The sequence below is a fragment of the Tauraco erythrolophus genome, chromosome 1 (genome assembly GCF_009769465.1).
Source record: "Tauraco erythrolophus isolate bTauEry1 chromosome 1, bTauEry1.pri, whole genome shotgun sequence".
Classification (NCBI taxonomy): Eukaryota; Metazoa; Chordata; class Aves; order Musophagiformes; family Musophagidae; genus Tauraco; species Tauraco erythrolophus.
Window position 1 is genome coordinate 67274699 of NC_141465.1, and position 19092 is coordinate 67293790.

At 43.4% G+C, this 19092-nt stretch overlaps 1 protein-coding gene across 2 annotated transcripts in view; it reads left to right on the top strand.

The window, feature by feature from the left end:
• SH3RF3 (SH3 domain containing ring finger 3) overlaps positions 1–19092 on the top strand; it is a 255155-nt gene that overhangs the window by 156929 nt on the left and 79134 nt on the right. The window contains exons 2-3 of one of the 2 annotated variants that reach the window (XM_086610626.1): positions 7365–7640; positions 16053–16148. In XM_086610626.1, coding sequence (XP_086466752.1) covers positions 7365–7640; positions 16053–16148 — 372 coding nt within the window. The remainder of the gene's footprint in view (positions 1–7364; positions 7641–16052; positions 16149–19092) is intronic. The other variant, XM_086610618.1, reaches the window with a different exon arrangement.

Consider the following 19092-nt stretch of genomic DNA (forward strand, 5'->3'; position numbering starts at 1 on the left):
CCAAGGGTGATAGTGCTTCTGAATGGCTGTGCGTAAGACAAATCATCTTACATGGAAGACAAACCACTTTTTAAGAGTTTTTGCTGTGAGATATAATGATGATTTATGATCTGTCTTCCTGAAAGTTCCTCTTGAAGACAGAAGCCGCTAAAAACTCTGCAGGTCACAGATCTTACAGTGGTGTACATTTGTTATAACTGCACTGGCTAAAGTTACCCCAACCTCTGTTTCTTCAGCTCATTGCACATGCAAGTGCTCTCTCTTGCTTCCTAGGGCTGACTAACAAGAGATGTGTTTTAAGCACCACTGTTAATCTAAGTGAAATGTGTTGCTCTCAAAGATGTTAAACTGAGAGCGACTGTAGCAGATTGGACGGTGTGGAGCGAGGGGACAGCGCACGGCACCTGCTGCCCTTCACATCGTGGCCCTTACCAAGCCCAGCAGACATGGCTGTTGTTGCCACCACAAGTGAATTGCTTGTCTTTACCACTGACTACTCTGAACACCAGGCTGCCTTCCACTTCTCCATCCCAAAGGGATCCAAGCAGGTGTTCCATGCTCATGATTTTAGTCACTCACAGCTGATTCGAATGAGTGCTTTTGATGCCAAGATCCGGGTGCTAGTAACGGGGAGTAGCCTGTCTCCTCCTCAGCAGTCCTGCTGATGGAGGCTCCACCATGCAACCCCTGTCCTCTCCATCACAGCTGCTGTGATTTCTGTGAAGCTGTTACGGGTGGCAGGAAACCATATGCTGAAATGCCACCCAACCTGATTGTGGGGAGCTTCCTACTAGTTGGAAGGCATAAATGCAGTCCCGTGCATCACCATCAAATCTTTGCTTTGTAAGCTGGGAGATTTGTGTGATGGTTCAGAGTAATGAGGCAAAAAATTAACAATATGTGTTTTAATTATTATTTATGCTCTGTAGTAATGATTTGTGTTTTAGTTTACCACTGAGATGTGCATAGTTTTCATTACTTTTTCCTTTCTGTGTCTTTTCTTCTTTATTGACTTTGATTTGCTTTGGATGTTTACACTTGGTGGTACTTCATGAAGGAGATAAATGTGTATTCATTCATTCAGAGGAACAGACTCTTCAGATAGGTATTTGAAGAATGGGGGATATGGAGATGTTGGAGAAATTTGAAAAACTGCAACAAGCAACATGCCAATGTGTTTTGCTAAAATGACTTAAGTCTAAAAAAAATAAATTGCTGTCCCCAGCAGTGCTCTTATCAGGCTGTTCCAGCAGCGTATTCTGAGACTATTTGGCTTCATCTATTCCTGCTTCACCTCTAGCTCTGACTACGGACAAGACTCATGAAGTGGAGGGAAGTAAGAGTTAAACACTGTTGGGAAACATTTTACGTTCCCCAGATTTTTTCATCCTTTCATCCCCCTGAAACAGGTACCAGGTTAGGATGCTGCCCAACGGGGTGGGCAGTGTCACACCTGCCTCTCGTGGGGAAAGCCCTTGCAGCAGAGGCTGAGGTTTCCTGTCTTTGCATGGCTTGAGCCACACAAGGCCAGAGTGTGGGCAAGGGAAGTTACCCTTCAGCATTAAGCTGGCTTTCATACGGCAGAAGGGCAATCTCCTTTCTTCTGGAGTTGTAGCTGGAGCCTCAAGAGGTTTCCTGGGTTTCTAGAATCTGAATACAAACTTGGTTTGCACAAAGGGCTTTGTCATAGCATTTCTGTCTGGGTTTAGTAGCTGGAGGCCTCGCTCTTGTGTATTTTATTTTTGAAATCTTATACAATGCAACATACTGATGTCAAGGAATAGCCTTGGACTTTCCTCCTGTGTGTTTTTGAGCCAGCAAATCTGGCCAACCTCTCTGATGATTTTGCTCATGGGGCTTTGTTGCTGTCTTCGATGTACACCTTGCCCAGTTGTACACAGACACAGAAACTGAAGGCACACTCATCTTAGACATCCAGGCTCTGTTTGCTCTCTGGAGAAAAACTAGTTGTATGGGGAAGCTTTTATTTTCACTTCCCAAATAGTGTGAAGTAGGAAAAGCGTGTTTTGTAGGCATCCACACTGTACTTGGGGCAAGCATCAGCCCTTTTTCTAAGCAGTGACCCCCTTGATCAAGATGCTGGCAGGCTTTAACCCGTGATGGAGCTTGCATTGCTTTCAAGCATATTGGGAAAATGTCTCTTTGCCGTAACTTTTGAAAACTTAAGACCTACTCTACCTGTGCAGCTCAGACTCTACACAGCTTTCTACTGGGAGAATTTATTGGAAACAAGCATGTTTGTTGTGTTTTTTTCCCCCCTCCTTTTATTCTTCAGGATACGTAATGAAAAATTCTCCAGCGTTGCCGCTTAATTGCTTCATGGCTGTTGTTTGTCAATTTGCCAGCAGGTTTCTGCTTAACTGCTGCCATTTGACATTGCTGAAACACAAATGCAGAATGATTGAGTTGCCAACATATCATTAAGTCTTCTGCAAGGGGGGTTTTCAACATATTAACGCTTCAGGCTTTTACGTCAGTATTGATTGCTGAAATAGAAAAGAAACCTTTGGCAGTATTCAGCCTTGTGCCAACGTGCGTTTACTGGCAGGAAAAAGAAACTGGCCGTTGCCATTGACTGTGACTTCATCGCTTCCTTCCTTCCTTTCTTTCTTTCTTACATTCTCTATTTCTATACACACCCACACAGAGTTTTGAAATTTAATGCACATCATAGCTGAATTCCAGTTAACCTAACAATAAATCACCAAGGCAAATTGATTTCTTGATACAGTCAGATGCAGAGGCCGTTTAATTTTGCAGCCACCTGCATTATGCCTGACCAGATTTCATGGCAGCTATGGCAGGCATCTCTCAGAGCAGGAGTGCAGGTCAAGAGCTGACTTGGAGGGAGATAATGGGGTGGTGGTCTCTGCTGAGCTCCTCACAGGGCAGCCAGCTTGCCCCTGTGTTGGTCCTGGATGCAGGGGTGGCCATTGTGAAACCAGGTGTCATGGGGAGAGGAGTAGCACAATGCTGCTGGGACCAGGTTGGGAAAGGGAGTTTCCCTCCAGGGACGTGGTCTTGGAGAAGACCCTGAAATGGAGCCCCATGGCTGAGAAGAGGCTTTGGCTGAGGAACAGGGGATGAAGTGGGTGGCGAGAGGGTACTGCGGTGGCTCAGTGATGTCCACCAACTGTTGCTGCAGTGGTGCCCTCTGAGGGGGGTAAGGAAGGTTTGCTCTGCTGAAGCGAGGAGCAGGAGGAAGGTGTTAAGTTGCTGAAGAAACATCTCTATGTGCTTATCACTGACCTCCACCAAAACCATTGCCTGCCTCTGCTTTTCTTTGGTATGATCCCTCAGATGACACTTTGCAGCCTGTTTTAGATTAGAAGATTTTCTAAGAAGTACCACCTGGGCATGCTGAAGATGATGATGTCTGACTGAAATGCTGTTACATGGAAGAAAGAGCTGGGAGAAATGGGACAGGGCATGAGGCAGGGACTTTAAACAGAAAACGGGAAGTGCAAGCTCCCTGGCAGGGCTTGGGTAGTTTGTCTGTGAGTCGGAGGTCACTCCTGGCTGATACCCTTTGCTTTGAATTGGGGGAGTCAAGTAAAGAAAACTGAGATGATTAGGCCAGAATTGCACTGCACAAAGATTTGGCAAACAGGGAAGTAATCATATGATCACTGAAAGATTTCTGAGAATCACCTAACTGTTGATGAGGAGCGACATCACAACTAGCAAACAGCAGCAGTGATCGTTTTTCTTCTATTTCTGAAATATGTTTAATGCTCTCTCCTTTCAGGTGTATTTAAGAGGAGCTTTCTGAATCTGATTTGCTTCTCACTTAGGGATTAACCAAAAGTAAGAACAATAATGGGAAGCTTCTCAAAAACTGCTTCTTAGGGACCAGGATTCATTAATATAATCTGACCACTGGAAGTCCACTGAAAGCTGGACCTTTTGGCCAGAAAATATCAGCAAGGAATCTTCAAGAGTTTATTTTGTTGTTTGGTTGTTTTTTTTTTTAATTTGTGATATTGAATTTCTGTCTTTGGTCAATTGGAGTAGACACTTAGAGCTTTAGAACAGGAAAAGCAGCTTTATTTGAAAAGGATTAGTGTACTCTGTTATTTCTTTACCTCTGCCTGGGCCCCAGTAAATGAAAGCTTTACCTGGGATGCTTAAATCAAAATGAGTACTTCTGGCCTTATGGAAAGACTGGGAAATGTCTCAATTACAGCAATTTTTCAACAGGAGGGTGTGTTTTCCACTAAACAACATGTTAATTTAAAAAATGCTTCTACAGATTTTTTAGATGAAAAGTTGTGGCTCAGAATTAGAAAAGGAAACATCATGTAGCTGATAAAGGAAACATTTTATTTTGGAAACACCTTCCCACTGGCAGTTGTAGTTTCTGTACCTTACATGCAGATCTTCTCTGTGTAGGACAGTCCCCAGATGACATGGTCACGAAAGAGAATAGGAATACAAGCACCTAAACTGCAAATTCTCTGGGGTGCCACATTAGGTGCTCCAAATAAAACAATGCCACATTTCAAATTAATTTTTTTTCTTACGATTTGCTTATTTTGCTTAAAAGTCTGCATTTTCATCAGATGGAGGTATAAAAAGGCACCTGAATCATCTTCTAGCCAGCTCAATTAATCAACTATAAAAGCACAGCATGTGTTGCCTAAGAATTTCATTGATGATGTGTGAGACTGAATGAAATCCAGTTTCTTTTTCTGTAGCTCTGGGGGCTGTTGACTTTTTACACAGCAAAATGAGGCTTGGGAAGAGAAAGCAGTTAAAAAGTAACGAAAATGATCTGACCTTGAATTGCTACAAAGATCTTGGGAATAGGAAGGCCCCATCCAGGGTAAGCGATACAGAACGTGCTTGCCAGGCGTGTGCCTGGATCAGCAGTGGTTCAGTGCACACCTGGCAGAAGTCTTACTCAGTGTTTGATAAATTGTCTTCTCCCGGCATGAGTTAAAGTAATGAACCTTTTATTTCTAAATTGCTACAAGGCTCCATAGTCTTTCAGCTTAATATTTTTTTTCTGCCTTCAAGTAGGTAATGTAATCTATGCCTTACCTAAGGAGTTTGATGGTATTGTAGGCTTAATCTTTAAAATGCTGGGGAGAGGGGCAAAGCTTTGGTGTCGAGGGAAATAACCATCCTGGCAGAGAGAACAGTATCAGTAGGATGCTGCCACTGATTTGGCAGGCTGTTTGATGCATGCCTTGTTAGCTGGCAGTTGATTTTCTTTTCTGGTTTTACACTTGTTTTGTTATGTTTGAAGGTGCTTCCAAAATATTGGTCTTTAATTAGGTACCTTCATTCAGATACAGCAAAATCCAAAAGAATACAGAGTAAAAAGAGGAACTATAAATTGGTAATGAGAAAACTGAGAGCTGGGAGCACATCTGAATGAAATTAAATCCCCGTCCAGACAACACAGATAGTGCTCTGCAGAGCTGTGCCTGTTTGATTGCCTCCTTCACTGTGCGGTGTAGGCAAGAAGATCAGTTGCACATGTTTTCCAAGACCTGCACAGCTACTAAAACCCTTCCTAATAAAATGAGTAAGTTAACGCCTGTGTGTGAAGGTGCACTCAAAAACTTACTTTTTGAGCAGCGTGGTATCTGCCTGCCGCAGCGACCATCTGGTGCCCAGAAGCAGCCGGAGGAGGCTGGGCCAGCAGGCAGCACAGGCAGCGGGCTGATGCTTCTCCTCCTCCTGCCGAAAGATGCAGGTGTAAGAGCATAAAACCTGCCCTGCCAGAGCAGGTCCGTTTAACACACCCGTCGGGATCGAAAAATGCCTCTGCTTGTTGCTTTGACAAATAGCGTAAAAATTCATCCCAGCATCTCATTTTCTGACTGGGGTGGGGAAATGGAGTGTTTCTGCCTGCCCACTCCACCTTCTCCCCATGGAAGGCATCCGAGTGCTGTTCTTATGGACAGGAATGTCATCTAGAAGTACAGGCATAAGAAACATCGTGGGGAATAGCAGGGTATTTTATTAAACATACCTTTACTTTTTCATTGGCCCTATAGGACACTCCATTGACAGCCAAGGTACAGAGCAGGGAGCAGACTACTCATAGGCATATATATGTAACAGAAAACCATGTCATTTTTATAAATACATCTCTGAAAAAAAGACTCTTGCAAAAGGTTGACTTTACAGGACCCCTTTAACATCCTCTGTAGCATATGCTGCTAAATATTTGCGCTGAGGCTTGCAACCTGACTCTTAGCTTAAGCTAAAGGAAATAAAAAATGGCATAGGACAATACAGCAATGCCCCTTTTCTCCCCCAGTATGGGTTAAAGAGCTATTATAGGGCCAAAGCAGCAGGCAGCCGTGTCCGACACACTCCCTGCTCTGTGGGATTCAGCAAGAGGGGGAGCAAGTACCCAAGGAGGGTAAGGGCAGGTGGTGTAATGTGGTGTATAAAACAGTACTTCCACCAAAAAATTGTCCATGCAGTCGCAGCCTGGGTGAGACAATCTTGCATCGGGCTAAAGTGAACTCTGGGAAGAATTCTTCATGATCAGGTAGTTTCCATCAAATAGGTTTCTTTTTTCTATCACACCAAACTATTAACCTTTCAGGCTTTTTTGCTCTTGTGCTGTGATTTTTTTTTTAAAGTTTGTTTCTGTCTTTTAATGAGAGTGAAAGCCTCACAGCTCTTTTTAGTTCTAAAGGAAAGATTTGAGGCATTCTGCCTATTCCACTTTTCCACAGGGACATTAATTCATAAGCAACAAAGAATATTATAACTGTTTACAGTAGCCCTCAGTGAGCAGTGTGAGACTTGGGGATTTTGAAAGAAGTATTTGGTTACAGAATCAAAAGCTAAACTAAAAGCTTCAAACTCAAAAATGTTTGGAGTTGCTCAAACAAACGCAATGAAAAATTTTCAACTTGCCAACTTTTAGAACCGTGTGAATCTTCAAGCTTGTTTTGTTTTGTTTATCTTCTGAGCCTCCGAAACCAAAGCAACCCTGAAGGTCAAAATGTCTAATATTTTACCTTTAGACATGTCAAGTTTTACTTGTTTAAGCACAAAGTCCTGCATGCACAGGATATTTTGCAAATTAACAGATGCTACTCAATAGCGTAGGAGATACTGCAGGTTTCAGCTGAGCTTCGAGAGAACTGCAGTGCCTCTGCTGACATAACACACTTACCTTCTAGGTCTTACCATCACACGCATCCTAGTTTTCCTGTAAGGTCTAAGGTATAGCATTATGTGGCAGTCAGCTGCAGTCATTGGGATAATTAAGTCATGGATGATCAGTTTGCTTCTGGCTGAAAGTGAGTTTAAGAAAGAGATTGGTGCTGGCTCAAGTTTGCTTAAAGATGTTGCATGTTTTGTTCCCCCAGAGTGTTTCTCAGCTTCCCTACGGCAAAGCCCTCTACGCTTATGAGGGAAAAGAGCCCGGTGACCTCAAGTTTAACAAGGGGGACATCATCATACTGCGACGGAAGGTGGATGAGAACTGGTACCACGGGGAGCTCAATGGGAACCACGGCTTCTTCCCTGCCAGCTACATCCAGTGTATCAAGCCCCTCCCGCAAGCTCCACCTCAAGGCAAAGCACTTTACGACTTTGAAATAAAGGATAAAGATCAAGACAAGGATTGCCTGACCTTCACCAAGGTAGGGGAATAGGGTTTTTCTTTTTTGAAAAAAAAAAAGGGTTAGAAAGCTGCTTCTGTAGGGACGGATGGGGCAAATGGGGTGCTGGCAGCCAACCCTGAGCATGGTGGCGTGGGGACCGGTGGGACATCTGCATGGCCCCCCTGGTCAGCTATGCCCAGGAACTCCCTGCACTCCGATGGTTTCTTTCAACTGGATTCTTGTATGAGAAAATGAAGGCTGAATTTCCTTTATTAAGTGAGACGTCCCCTCATGTAGCATGCTGAATGCATTGACTCCTCCCTACTTGTAAATTCTCCTCCCTGTGGAGTCAGAGCCTGCTTAGTGGCCCTGCAATGTCCCGCATACCAGCCATGCTGCTGAAGCAGTACTGACTGGACTTAAAGCCTCCCCTGGGGGCAAACCCCCTGTTAGTCTCGTTGGAAAATTGCTCCTCTTTTGTCTAGAGGAGAAGCTGGTGAGCTAGCAAGGTTGGTATAAAGCCAGTGAAACTCAACAAGTAGAACTGGCTACATGCTTTCTCAGAACATTTTTTTCTGTCTAAAAAGCATACATTTCATCTGCATTGAAATGTTCTGCAAGAACAACTCAATTTCAGAAAAAAATCTAATGGAAATGTGTCTTTTAATGTTCCTGATTGAATCAGATGTTCCAGTGTTTTAAAATGCCATTCAGCTTCAAAATGTATATTACATCATACCAATTAGCAGTTGAAATACACTATCATCATATATCACAGTATTATCTATTTTAAGAACAAAAAAACATTACAAAGCAGACATCTTAAAAACAGTCTTTGTTTTCTTAAAACCAAAATGTTTAATAAGTTCCATTTGGAATAAGAGAAAACCGAGAGACTGTAATTTCCTTTGGATTTAAAATGTCACGATTTCGCTTTCTCCCTCACCTCCCCACCTGCTTTCTATCTCCCCCTCCCCTCCCTAGAAATTTCTGTTGACCTTAGATGGGCTTCATGGTTATCAAGAAACCCACAGTAAAATAAAGCATATCACCTAATGTTAATTTATGGCACTGAATGCCATGGAGATCCTGTTCATTGTTATTTTCTGTTTTATTTCAGCTGTCTGTGGTTGTTATAGTATCACATAAAGTAATAACAGTTATGCTGGAAATGAATATGAAATAGATGATAAAAATATCCTTCACTAGGATTTTACTGACCTCCTCTTTTGAGGCTACTTATTATAGCTGAATGAATTATTTGCAGCATATAATTTTCTCGCTGAATGTAACATCTTTTTCACTCATGCAACGTTTCTCGGAAGAACACTGTTTTCTAGAAGGTATACTTTCTCATATTTGTTTAACAAAAGATTTGTAAGCACTTTTGCTGCATAGCAAGGGAAGTGTTTGATTGCAAACACTGCGAACGCCGTGACTACCCAGCCTCCCTGGAGCTGTGAATCTCAGTGAGAACGCAGGCTGCTTGGTGAGAAGTAGCAGCTATGCACTAACAGAAAGTTAGCCAGAAGTTACCTTTGAGATCCAATCAGTAAATTTGTATTTGCTGGTGTGTTGTTTTCCTCGCTGCTTGCCCAGAGGTACAACGGTGACTTCTCTGAGAAGCGATCATCCTTGTCCAATTGAGGTATTCATTGCTTTCTCCGTCTAAGAAACTTAATAGGCATGGTAGGCAGTTGTAGCCTTTTTTGTTAGAGCAGATCCTTGCCTAGACACTTTTGTATTTGATATATTTGCTGCCATATATTAGTATACCTCCCTTACAATAACTGTCTTTGTATATTGATAGTTCTCATTTTCTTGGCTGTCCAATGTCACTCTCACATGGAGCATTTCTTTCTGCTGTGCAGCTCTACTCTCAATCTCTCAATTTTCCTTTTTTTCACCCCTCGTTTTACTGTCTGCATCCTTTTATCCCTGATGACTGTGTTTTCCCCAAGGGCGTTTGGTTTCTCTTCTACTGCAATTTTCTTCTTTAGCTCCTTCCACTACATGCCCTGTCACCTTGTAACTGTTTTTATGTCTTGCCTATTGTTCTCCCTGACAGTGAATAATCTATTTTTCATCTCGGGACTTTACTGTCATGTTTTCATCAAGTTTCTCAATGCTAATTTTAGCTGTCACCTGTGCTGATGAAGGTTCCTGTTTAGCCCAGATTTTAGATCATCTGCTGATGCAGTCAGTTCCTCTGCACACAGTTGGGAGCACTGCGTTGCTGTAGATGTGATTTGTCACTCGGAGTAATATTCATCATTTGAATACCTCAGTTTGCAGCTAAAGATGCTGGACCTGATCTCAATTTCATTTACACTATTTGTTCTTTCCTTGGGTAGAGGGATGGCATTGGCATACTGTTTACACAAACTAGTAAAACTCATTTGTGTCTTACAACTCATTTAATGCTATCAGACACTTGTAATTAGATTTTACTTATAAATATATAATAAAGAAGAGTTTTCCTCTGAAGAGAAACTACAACAAGATAAATCAAACACAGGGGTCTTCCATATCACTATGTTTTGTTGCTCTTTTTCTGGACTTTGCTTTTTACCCTGCAGTCAGAATATCTGTCGGTGCAATAAAAGAAAACAAAGGAAGGATATTTGGGGTTTCCTCTCACTAGGATTTTGGATTTTTTTCAAAATTAAAATGTCCTATTGTTCCAGAGATGGACTGCAAGGAAATGAAGTCTGCCTTACACTGATCTTCATGAGCAATGCGGCAGAGGGCTTCTGCCATTTACCCATTTGCATCTCCTGTAGACACACCACTCTCCAGATAAAAGGTCAAAGATAAATCAAATATAATAATTTTTTTATGTGTAAGTATAAAACAACGAGGGACAGAGAAACCTCTATCTTGAGTATCCAGTGCAATGAACAAAGCTCCAACCTGTCATTCTCTTACATAAAGTGGACTGCTTCCCCTAGCTCCTCCTCTCAAAGTAGCCATATGTAGAGGTATAGAAGTGCACCACTGTTCCCTTCTCTGTAGTGACTGCAAGAAGATTCTTGTAGCTTCAGACTCAACTCTGGGGTCCCCAACACAGGAAGGACATGGGACTGTTGGGACGGGTCCAGAGGAGGACCACAAAGATGATCCAAGGGCTGGAGTACCTTTTCTATGAAGACAGGCTGAGAGAGTTGGGGTTGTTGAGTCTGGAGAAGAGAAGGCTTCAGGGTGATCTTATAGCAGTCTTCCAGTACCTAAAGGGGGCATACAAGAAAGCTGGAGAGGGACTTTTTACGAGGGCGTGTAGTGACAGGATAAGGGGCAATGGCTTTAAACTGAAAGAAAGTACATTTAGATTAGACATAAGGAAGAAATTTTTTACAATGAGAGTAGTGAAACACTGGAACAGGTTGCCCAGAGATGTTGTGACTGTCTCATCCCTGGACATGTTCAAGGACAGGTTGGATGAGGCTTTGAGCAACCTGATGTAGTAGAAGGTGTCCCTGCCTGTGGCAGGGGAGTTGGAACTAGATGATCTTTAAGGTCCCTTCCAAACCAAAACATTCTGTGATTCTATGATTCTAAGACAAAACATCCTACATCTGTGACTTAACATATTTTTCCTTAATGTTTGGCAGCAATCAGCCAAATCAGTCAGATCGCAATTGTTTTGCTCTCTGTAACAACAGGTTCCAGCCTTGTGTCAGCTTTCCATCAGCTTAACTCCAGTAGCTTCAGAAGCATTACTCCTGATGTTCACTAGTGTGGTTACAATCAGCATGTGACCTACAGACTCTTGTCGCGTGCCTTTGGGATATACTCATTTAACTCAGCTTTCAAATGTCTCCTTGTGTGATACCCTAGTTGAACCTGGGTTCTTGCTGTCTCTGTTTTAAAAAATAACCCATCCTCCCTTGGGCTACACACTCTATGGTAAAAGCCTTGCATAACCCTCAGCAAGTCTGCAGATGACGCCAAGTTGTGTGGTGGTGTGGACATGCTGGAGGGAAGGGATGCCATCCAGAGGGACCTTGACAAGCTGGAGAGGTGGGCCTGTGAGAACCTCATGAAGTTCAACAAGGCCAAGTGCAAGGTCCTGCACGTGGGTTGGGGCAATCCCAAGCACAAGTACAGGCTGGGCGGAGAATGGATCGAGAGCAGCCCTGAGGAAAAGGACTTGGGAGTGCTGGTGGATGAGAAGCTCAACATGAGCCGGCAATGTGCGCTGGCAGCTCAGAAAGCCAACCGTATCCTGGGCGGTATCAAAAGGAGCATGGCCAGCAGGTCAAGGGAAGTGATTCTGCCCCTCTACTCAACTCTCGTGAGACCCCACCTGGACTACTGTGTTCAGCTCTGGAGTCCCCAACACAAGAAGTACATGGAGTTACTGGAACGAGTCCAGAGGAGGACCACAAAGATGATCCGAGGGCTGGAGCACCTCTGCTATGAAAACAGGCTGAGAGAGTTGGGGCTGTTCAGCCTGGAGAAGAGAAGGCTCCGGGATGATCTTATAGCAGCTTTCCAGTACCTAAAGGGGGCCTACAGGAAAGCTGAAGAGGGACTTTTTACAAGGGCGTGTAGTGATAGGACAAGAGGCAATGGATTTAAACTGAAAGAGGGCAGAATTAGATTAGATATAAGAAAGAAATTTTTCACTCAGAGGGTGGTGAGGCAGTGGAACAGGTTGCCCAGAGAAGTTGTGGATGCCCCATCCCTGGAAGTGTTCAAGGCCAGGTTGGATGAGTCTTTGGGCAACCTGGTGTAGTGGAGGGTTTCCCTGCCCATGGCAGGGGGATTGGAACTAGATGATCTTTAAGGTCCCTTCCAACCCTAACGATTCTATGATTCTATGATTCTAAGAGGTCTCTGAGCTCAGCTATAGCAGTGCCAATTTGGAGTAATTGCATTGTTGTCTGTTTGTGTAGTTACTCCAGCCTCTGACTAAGTCCACATTCAGCCCATACTTTTGTCCTCGTGGTTGACCATCCTTTGCATGCATGAGTTCACATGGCCCTTTGAAGGCTGAGTCCCAGTGGTAGATGAGTCTCAAACCTCAAGTCAAGGTTGCATCAACTGTTTCCTGTGCTTTATGGCTCATCACGTTTTTTATCACATCAACTATTTCCTTCATTTTCCAACACTTCGGTTCCCAGCCCACAGCAGCATTTAACAAATGTCGTGCCTATCTTGGAGCCATCACATCCAATACTGGTTCCTGGCTGCGGAGTGGTTTCTCGGCCCCTTAGCACTCAATTCCAGCAGCATTTGCTCTTCACAGAGGGACCGTCCCAGCGGCAGCCAGCAATTGGGATTCTCACGCCAGCTGGCAAGTGTCGGTGGCGGGCGCACCAAGCACCACGCAGTGCAATCCTGCCATTGCTGAGATCTCCCCAGTGCTTTAGATGGAGTTGTTATCTCCACAGAATAGCAGGCACATCTGCTTTGTATTGCTTCGTTAATGACCATTAATGACTAGAGTAAAAATCGGGCTGTGAATCATGACTGTTATTGGACACAATTTTGTGCTGTTTTCTCAGCAAAAGGGTTCATTTTTCCGTCAATCAGATTGCTTTTTAAGTGATTTATCTTTGACTTCCTTTCTGATAATGGTTATAAACTGGAACTGCAGGTCCCATGTGCCTGTCGCAAGGCTGCCTGGTCCTGATGAATAGAGAGAGACTTGAGCAAGTCGGAGAGAGCAAATAATTAGAGACTTTAGCAACAGGCATAAAATGAGCACGAGGTGTCTTTGTCAAACTAGAGTGTAAAGCATTGGTTTTTGAAATGGGATTTTAGCCTTGAATTCCTTTATGCTGCCTGGAAATCGATTTAGTACATGTGAAATAGTGAAGTTCAGAAAGTTGAAGTGGTATGCCAAGAGATCTGTGGCTCTTTACTATTCATGATTCTTTTGGGAACCTTTCTAGGAATTTATAAGTAGCACAGCTATCCAACTAATTTAAGGTACTAAAATAGTTCATGTTGAAGCTTTCACCAGTCCAGTGCATAGAATGATGTCGTGGGCTGCGGATTCAAAGAAACTTTCTATTAATAAAGAATTTTAAAAGATGCTTTGGGATTTGCTGTAATTCCTGGAGATTTTCAACACCCTTCTGAAAATGAATTCTGTAATGGAAAGCACACTTAAGGATTTGCGCTTTCCTCTCCCACAAAGATACACATTTTGAATGCCAGCGTATCTCGGGATGTGCAGCTATCTCATTTTCTCATATATGACCACATTCAACAGCCAGACTTGGCAGAGCTGAACTAAGATGGATATACGGAAATGCTTCCATATTTCATAGGTCGGTAGAAAGTAACGTTCGAAGAGATCTTCAAAGGTCACCCATTCCCTACCCCATCCTGGCACAGGATCAAGGCGGGATAAACCTTTCCAGACAGGTGCCTGTCCAGCCTGCTCCCAGGCTGGAGATTGCAGAGTGCCTCTAACGAAATCTAGTTGGGTGTTTTTCGATATTTTTTTCTTAATTTCCTATCTTACATGTTACACACATATATAAACACATACGCTAATACATGCATACGCATATGTATGCATATACACACATAAGGTTATATTTGTATACATAAACATATAATGAAAATGTAGACCCATCACACTTTGGGTTTTTAAGAAGTCTTAAGAAAATAACTGAACAAATACAGAAAGTAGGAACACCCATTACAGGTTCTTGAAGCGATGAAGTCTTTTATTTTCCTCATTTACCCCCTTTACCTAGATTCTAAATTTATGATAATTGGTCTTTTTTAAGAGCCTGTGGAAACTTTGCAGAGACTTATTACTGTCAGCTCTTTACGCTGATCAAAAATGGTCCGTGCAGACAGGGCTTTGGATGAGAATGCTATCTGTTTCTTCAGGAAATTAAATGCACAAATTCTTTTTGCGCCCTTGCAGCTGTAATAAATAGCTGAAGGACTCAGTCTGTGACTGTTTCTCTGAGCTTTCCCCTAATGGATCATTCGGATGAATAATTCAGAGGAAACATTTAAACTATTTCAAAGTGCACGTGCTCAAAATGCACATGTTCAAAAACTGCAAAGTACATCACATCACTGTTCTGATTGTTTTCTATTAACTTAATTCCACAGTCTGAACATCCTGGATAAGGAATTTGTGGCTTTTTTCCTATGTTAGAAATATCTGCAAAACCCCAACTCCCCTAGCCTGACCAGTTAACATGGATAGTTTGCTACATGGACGGTGATAGACCATATGTAGCTCTTCTTTTCCTAGAGTGAGTGACGAAAATAAAGTGAGAACAGCGGGGACCTCTATCTCAGCTTTCTGGAGAAAGGTGTTTTCTTCTTTTTTATAAGTTTCTGCACAGGAATCGAGGAAGATTGGGTGCCAGGAGAGAACGAATGGCATCTCAGCAAACTTTACTTTGCAGCTTCTCTCACTGGTCACTAAGATGAGCGTATCTCTCTCAGTCGTGGGAGATCTGAGCGTCCAGGCAGTGCCCTGCAGAGAGAGCTGCCTTCTGCAGCCTTCGTAGCAAGCGATGCTGACTCAGGACCAGGTTTAGTATGACAGCCCCAGCAGACAGACGTGGTAGCAGAAATCCATTGACAAGTGAAGCAGCTCAAACTGGGATAACTCAGGGTTTGGTTTTAGTCACCTGAGCTTTTGTAATGACTGGTATGTGTTAGATTTTAACTCTATCAAGAGAAACTTTGAGCAATATGAATATTATTTGCAATTTGCTTAATCTCCTGGTTTATAACCATCAAAAAAGTTCATCTTCAATTGAGCTTTTTGTACGATTCTTTAGATTAACTATAATATTAAAATGCTGTTAGTTTTTGAAAACAAACTTGTACCTAAACTGAAGCTGATCCGACAGCTGAATGCAACTTTGTTATGTTATCCTTAGCTTTTTACCTGCTTTACAGTTTTACCTCCTAATATTTTTTTAAAAAAGGAAAACTGACAATCAGTACATCAGCAGCGTAAGCTAGTTGCTGAGAACCTTGTATTCTACCCTGTGCTGCTTACTGGAAGTGTTTCCAGGACTACCTGTGCTCTACTGGTGCTTCCCTTTGAATTAACTTCTGGAGAAGCCAGGCACCACAGTGGGCTCTCAGATGCACAGAGGCAGCTTCGTGTTAAAGAGTTTTCTCTTTTGGATTTGATCTCCTGGTCAAACAGTCTCCCTGTCCCTGCAATGAAGCCAGGAGTTACCTGTTCCTGCCTGCTGTCCCCAGGCCCCTGGAGCTACTGGCAGCCGGCGTGAGCTGCACCAGTCCATGGGGCTCTTCCATGCACTTTGGATGGCATGCCTGGAGTGGGATGCTAGTCCAGGGATGCTGCTGGACCAGGATTCAGGGAACATTTTTAACTGGCTTATGGTCTCCTCTGTGTCGTCTCTCCCTAAGCTGTCATATGGGTAATAAAAACTGATGTCTTTCTACTGAAAATATCTGATCATGTATTTTGTGTATCTCTGATTTTAGGATGAAATTTTAACAGTCATCAGGAGGGTAGATGACAACTGGGCAGAAGGAATGCTGGGTGACAAGATTGGCATTTTCCCTATCCTCTACGTTGAGGTAAGTTCATAAAAGATGGTGGTGGGTGCTGGTCTTGACATCTCATGGGGCTTTTTGTGCCCACTAGGGCAGGATAACCTTGAAAATTCTTCAATGAGAAGGACAAATTATACCAGAATAACTGAAAAGGGAAATTTTTGTTGCTGTCCCCTAAAGCACTGTGAGGATACACTTGATTCAATTTAAAATAGCCAGCAAAATGTATGTTCTGAACTACTGTTCAAGGCTTCCCATGTAGCATTTCTGGTGTAATCTCCACAATATATAGCGAAAATAGAGGCGAGTGATTGCACGCACCTGAGGAGAGGTGCACACACAACCATGCCCTGAAAGCACAAACCTTCAAAGGTTGGCATCCCTTGCCCCAGCAGGAGCCTGGGCAGCTCCAACTGTATGCCCAAGTTCTCTCATTCTCTGTCCTGAGCATTTTCCTGCAGTCATTTCCATGGGAGGCTTATTTCAGAGTAAACACTGAGACTTCACATCCTCTGAGTAGACCCATTGTGCCACCTCTTCCCACTGCTGCACGCCCTCCAGCTGGTGCCCATTCTGGATGCTGTTTAGTAGAAGAGCTGCAGTGAGCTATGGTGGCCCGTGGTAGCCCCGCTGGAGATGCTCTGTTGTCCAGGTGCCAGGTAATGCCTTTGGGGAGCTTTCCTCCTTCATGAGTGAATCTGAAGTGCAAAGAACAGATGAGCACCACACATGTATTTTTTTTGAGTTTCTACCATTCTGCACCCAGTACTCGGAGCAATATCGCCCTGACTCTGCTCCCAGGCGTAGGCTGGTGCCGCTCTCTGGAGTGAAACGTCCTACTGCGTGCAGCTCTGATGCATGCCCCCGAAATTACTTCTCCAGATTTCTTAGTTAATGATTTGAGACAAAATAGAGATAATTAGTGCCTGACTACCTAATTATTAACTCCGACAATGACCAATTTGGAATAAACCATCATTAATATACATTGCGTTCCCACAGTTGACAAGAACAATAATATTAAAACCAGAATGTGTAGGAGCTGTTATTGGGAAACCAGCTGCCTCACATAATTTAATGACTAGTTTTCTTCTATTCTGAACACGTAAGACATTTTGAGTTTGTTGTGATTAAATGAGAGAGCTGGGTTTCTCCTAGATTTCATCCTTTTTCCCTTCTCTTTCTTGTCCCTGGGGAAAGTGATGTGACTGTTCTGCTGCAGAAAGAGTGAACTGGGGACCTTCACACAGCCAGCCACTGTTGCACTCCACCACCTTTCCTCAGCTCTAGTTTTGCCTGCAAACTGGAAGTGCTTGCACTGCCTACGCATCATACAGCATGCTGATCCCTCTCCCACCCCCGGGTATCTGTTCCTCTTAGTTACTGCACTCTTAGGGTGAAGGGCTCGAAGCCTCTGAGGAACATGCGCATTGGGAACATGCGCAATGATGTCTCACTAAAGTTCTCCAAGAACTAGATGTCCCAGTTGGCAGTGGAGGAGCTTGAGGTGGCGCTGTGCAGAGCCAGAACAGCAATACTGGAAGTTTCTAAAGGGATGCTAACAGCTAGGCAAGGGAGAGGAACACATGTAGGAATGTGTGTGTACATATATATACATTCATACACAGACACACACGTATATAAAATAAATACAACTATATATACTTATGCATGTATTTGCATATATATGCACTCACATATATTTTATCCGTGTAAATTTGAAATCTGGAGGCTTGAAAGGCCTTTTCAAATAAGATAGTCGGGTGACAGGGACATAGTATTTGTGCCATGGTTTTTGAAGCCAAAGGGAAATGATTCTCCAGACAGAAACATCAGCCGCCTGTTTCATCCATGTCCTGGTGGATGGGGGCCTTGTTCTGAATATGAGATGAGCTTATGCAACTATTGGAGTTTTACAATTATGTCGCTGTTGCCAGCTTCAGATGTTACTTTACATTAAAAATTAAGAGGAATCAGCAGGCCAAATCCCAAAGAAGTTTTGAAAATCTCAATGCCAATGTTTATAAAATAAATCCATTAAACAAGCAGTACTTGAATCTAAAAACGCTCCTTGAGTCTGTCCAAGTCCATTAAGCGGTTTTCAAAATCTTGGCAAAACGTGCAGAATAAGCAAAGCTTAACTCTCACGGTAGCCTTCCACTTGTGTGAACTGATGGTCAAAGTGCATGGGATTTCGCATGGCATCCAAAGCCCTGCACTCTGGGTGAAGGAAATTCCAGCCTGGAGCCCATGTCTAACAGCAATGCTCTAACATTCTCAGCTGCTCCCACAGCCCAGACCTCTCTTACCCTTGCTATGGCAGCCAGAGCATTAGAAAACAAGCCGATCACTTCAAGGATCTTAGAGCTGAGCACGCCAGAGCTACAAACAGGGGATATAATTCTTGTTGTGGTCCTCCTTTGATGAGACTTCATCCTGAAAATGTTCTCCCATACCCGTCACGCAGATGCTTGCAAGGGAGGCTTTTGCAAATGCCATGTTACAAAGCATCTGCACGCATAAGCCACAGCGGGATGAGAAGGAGGGGTGTACCACAGCCTCTCTTGGCCCATCACCAAATTTCTCGTCAGGACCCTACTGGCCTCCCAGCACTTGGGCTTGTCAGCTGGCCCATGTGAGCGCCTGCAATGTCTCCCGAGGTTCCTTCATCTTTCCACCCTGTGCTTACTGAATTTGAGAGGGATCCGCTTCTATAAAGGATTCTGTGCCTGCGAGGGCAACTTTTAGAGCAAGACCGTGGTGTCACAAAGCAGTGGCACAAAAAACTGGCCAAAGACATCGAAATATTTCTGCTCCCTGCAGTGTTTTAGAAAGTCTGTATCTCAGCATTATGAGTGGTTGTCTGTATAGCCATATAAGTGTAACACGGCATGGATTTTATGCTTTATTCCTACAAGTGTCCAGCAAGGATGCTGGCATGCCTGCTGTGTCTGACAGCTCTCTGCAG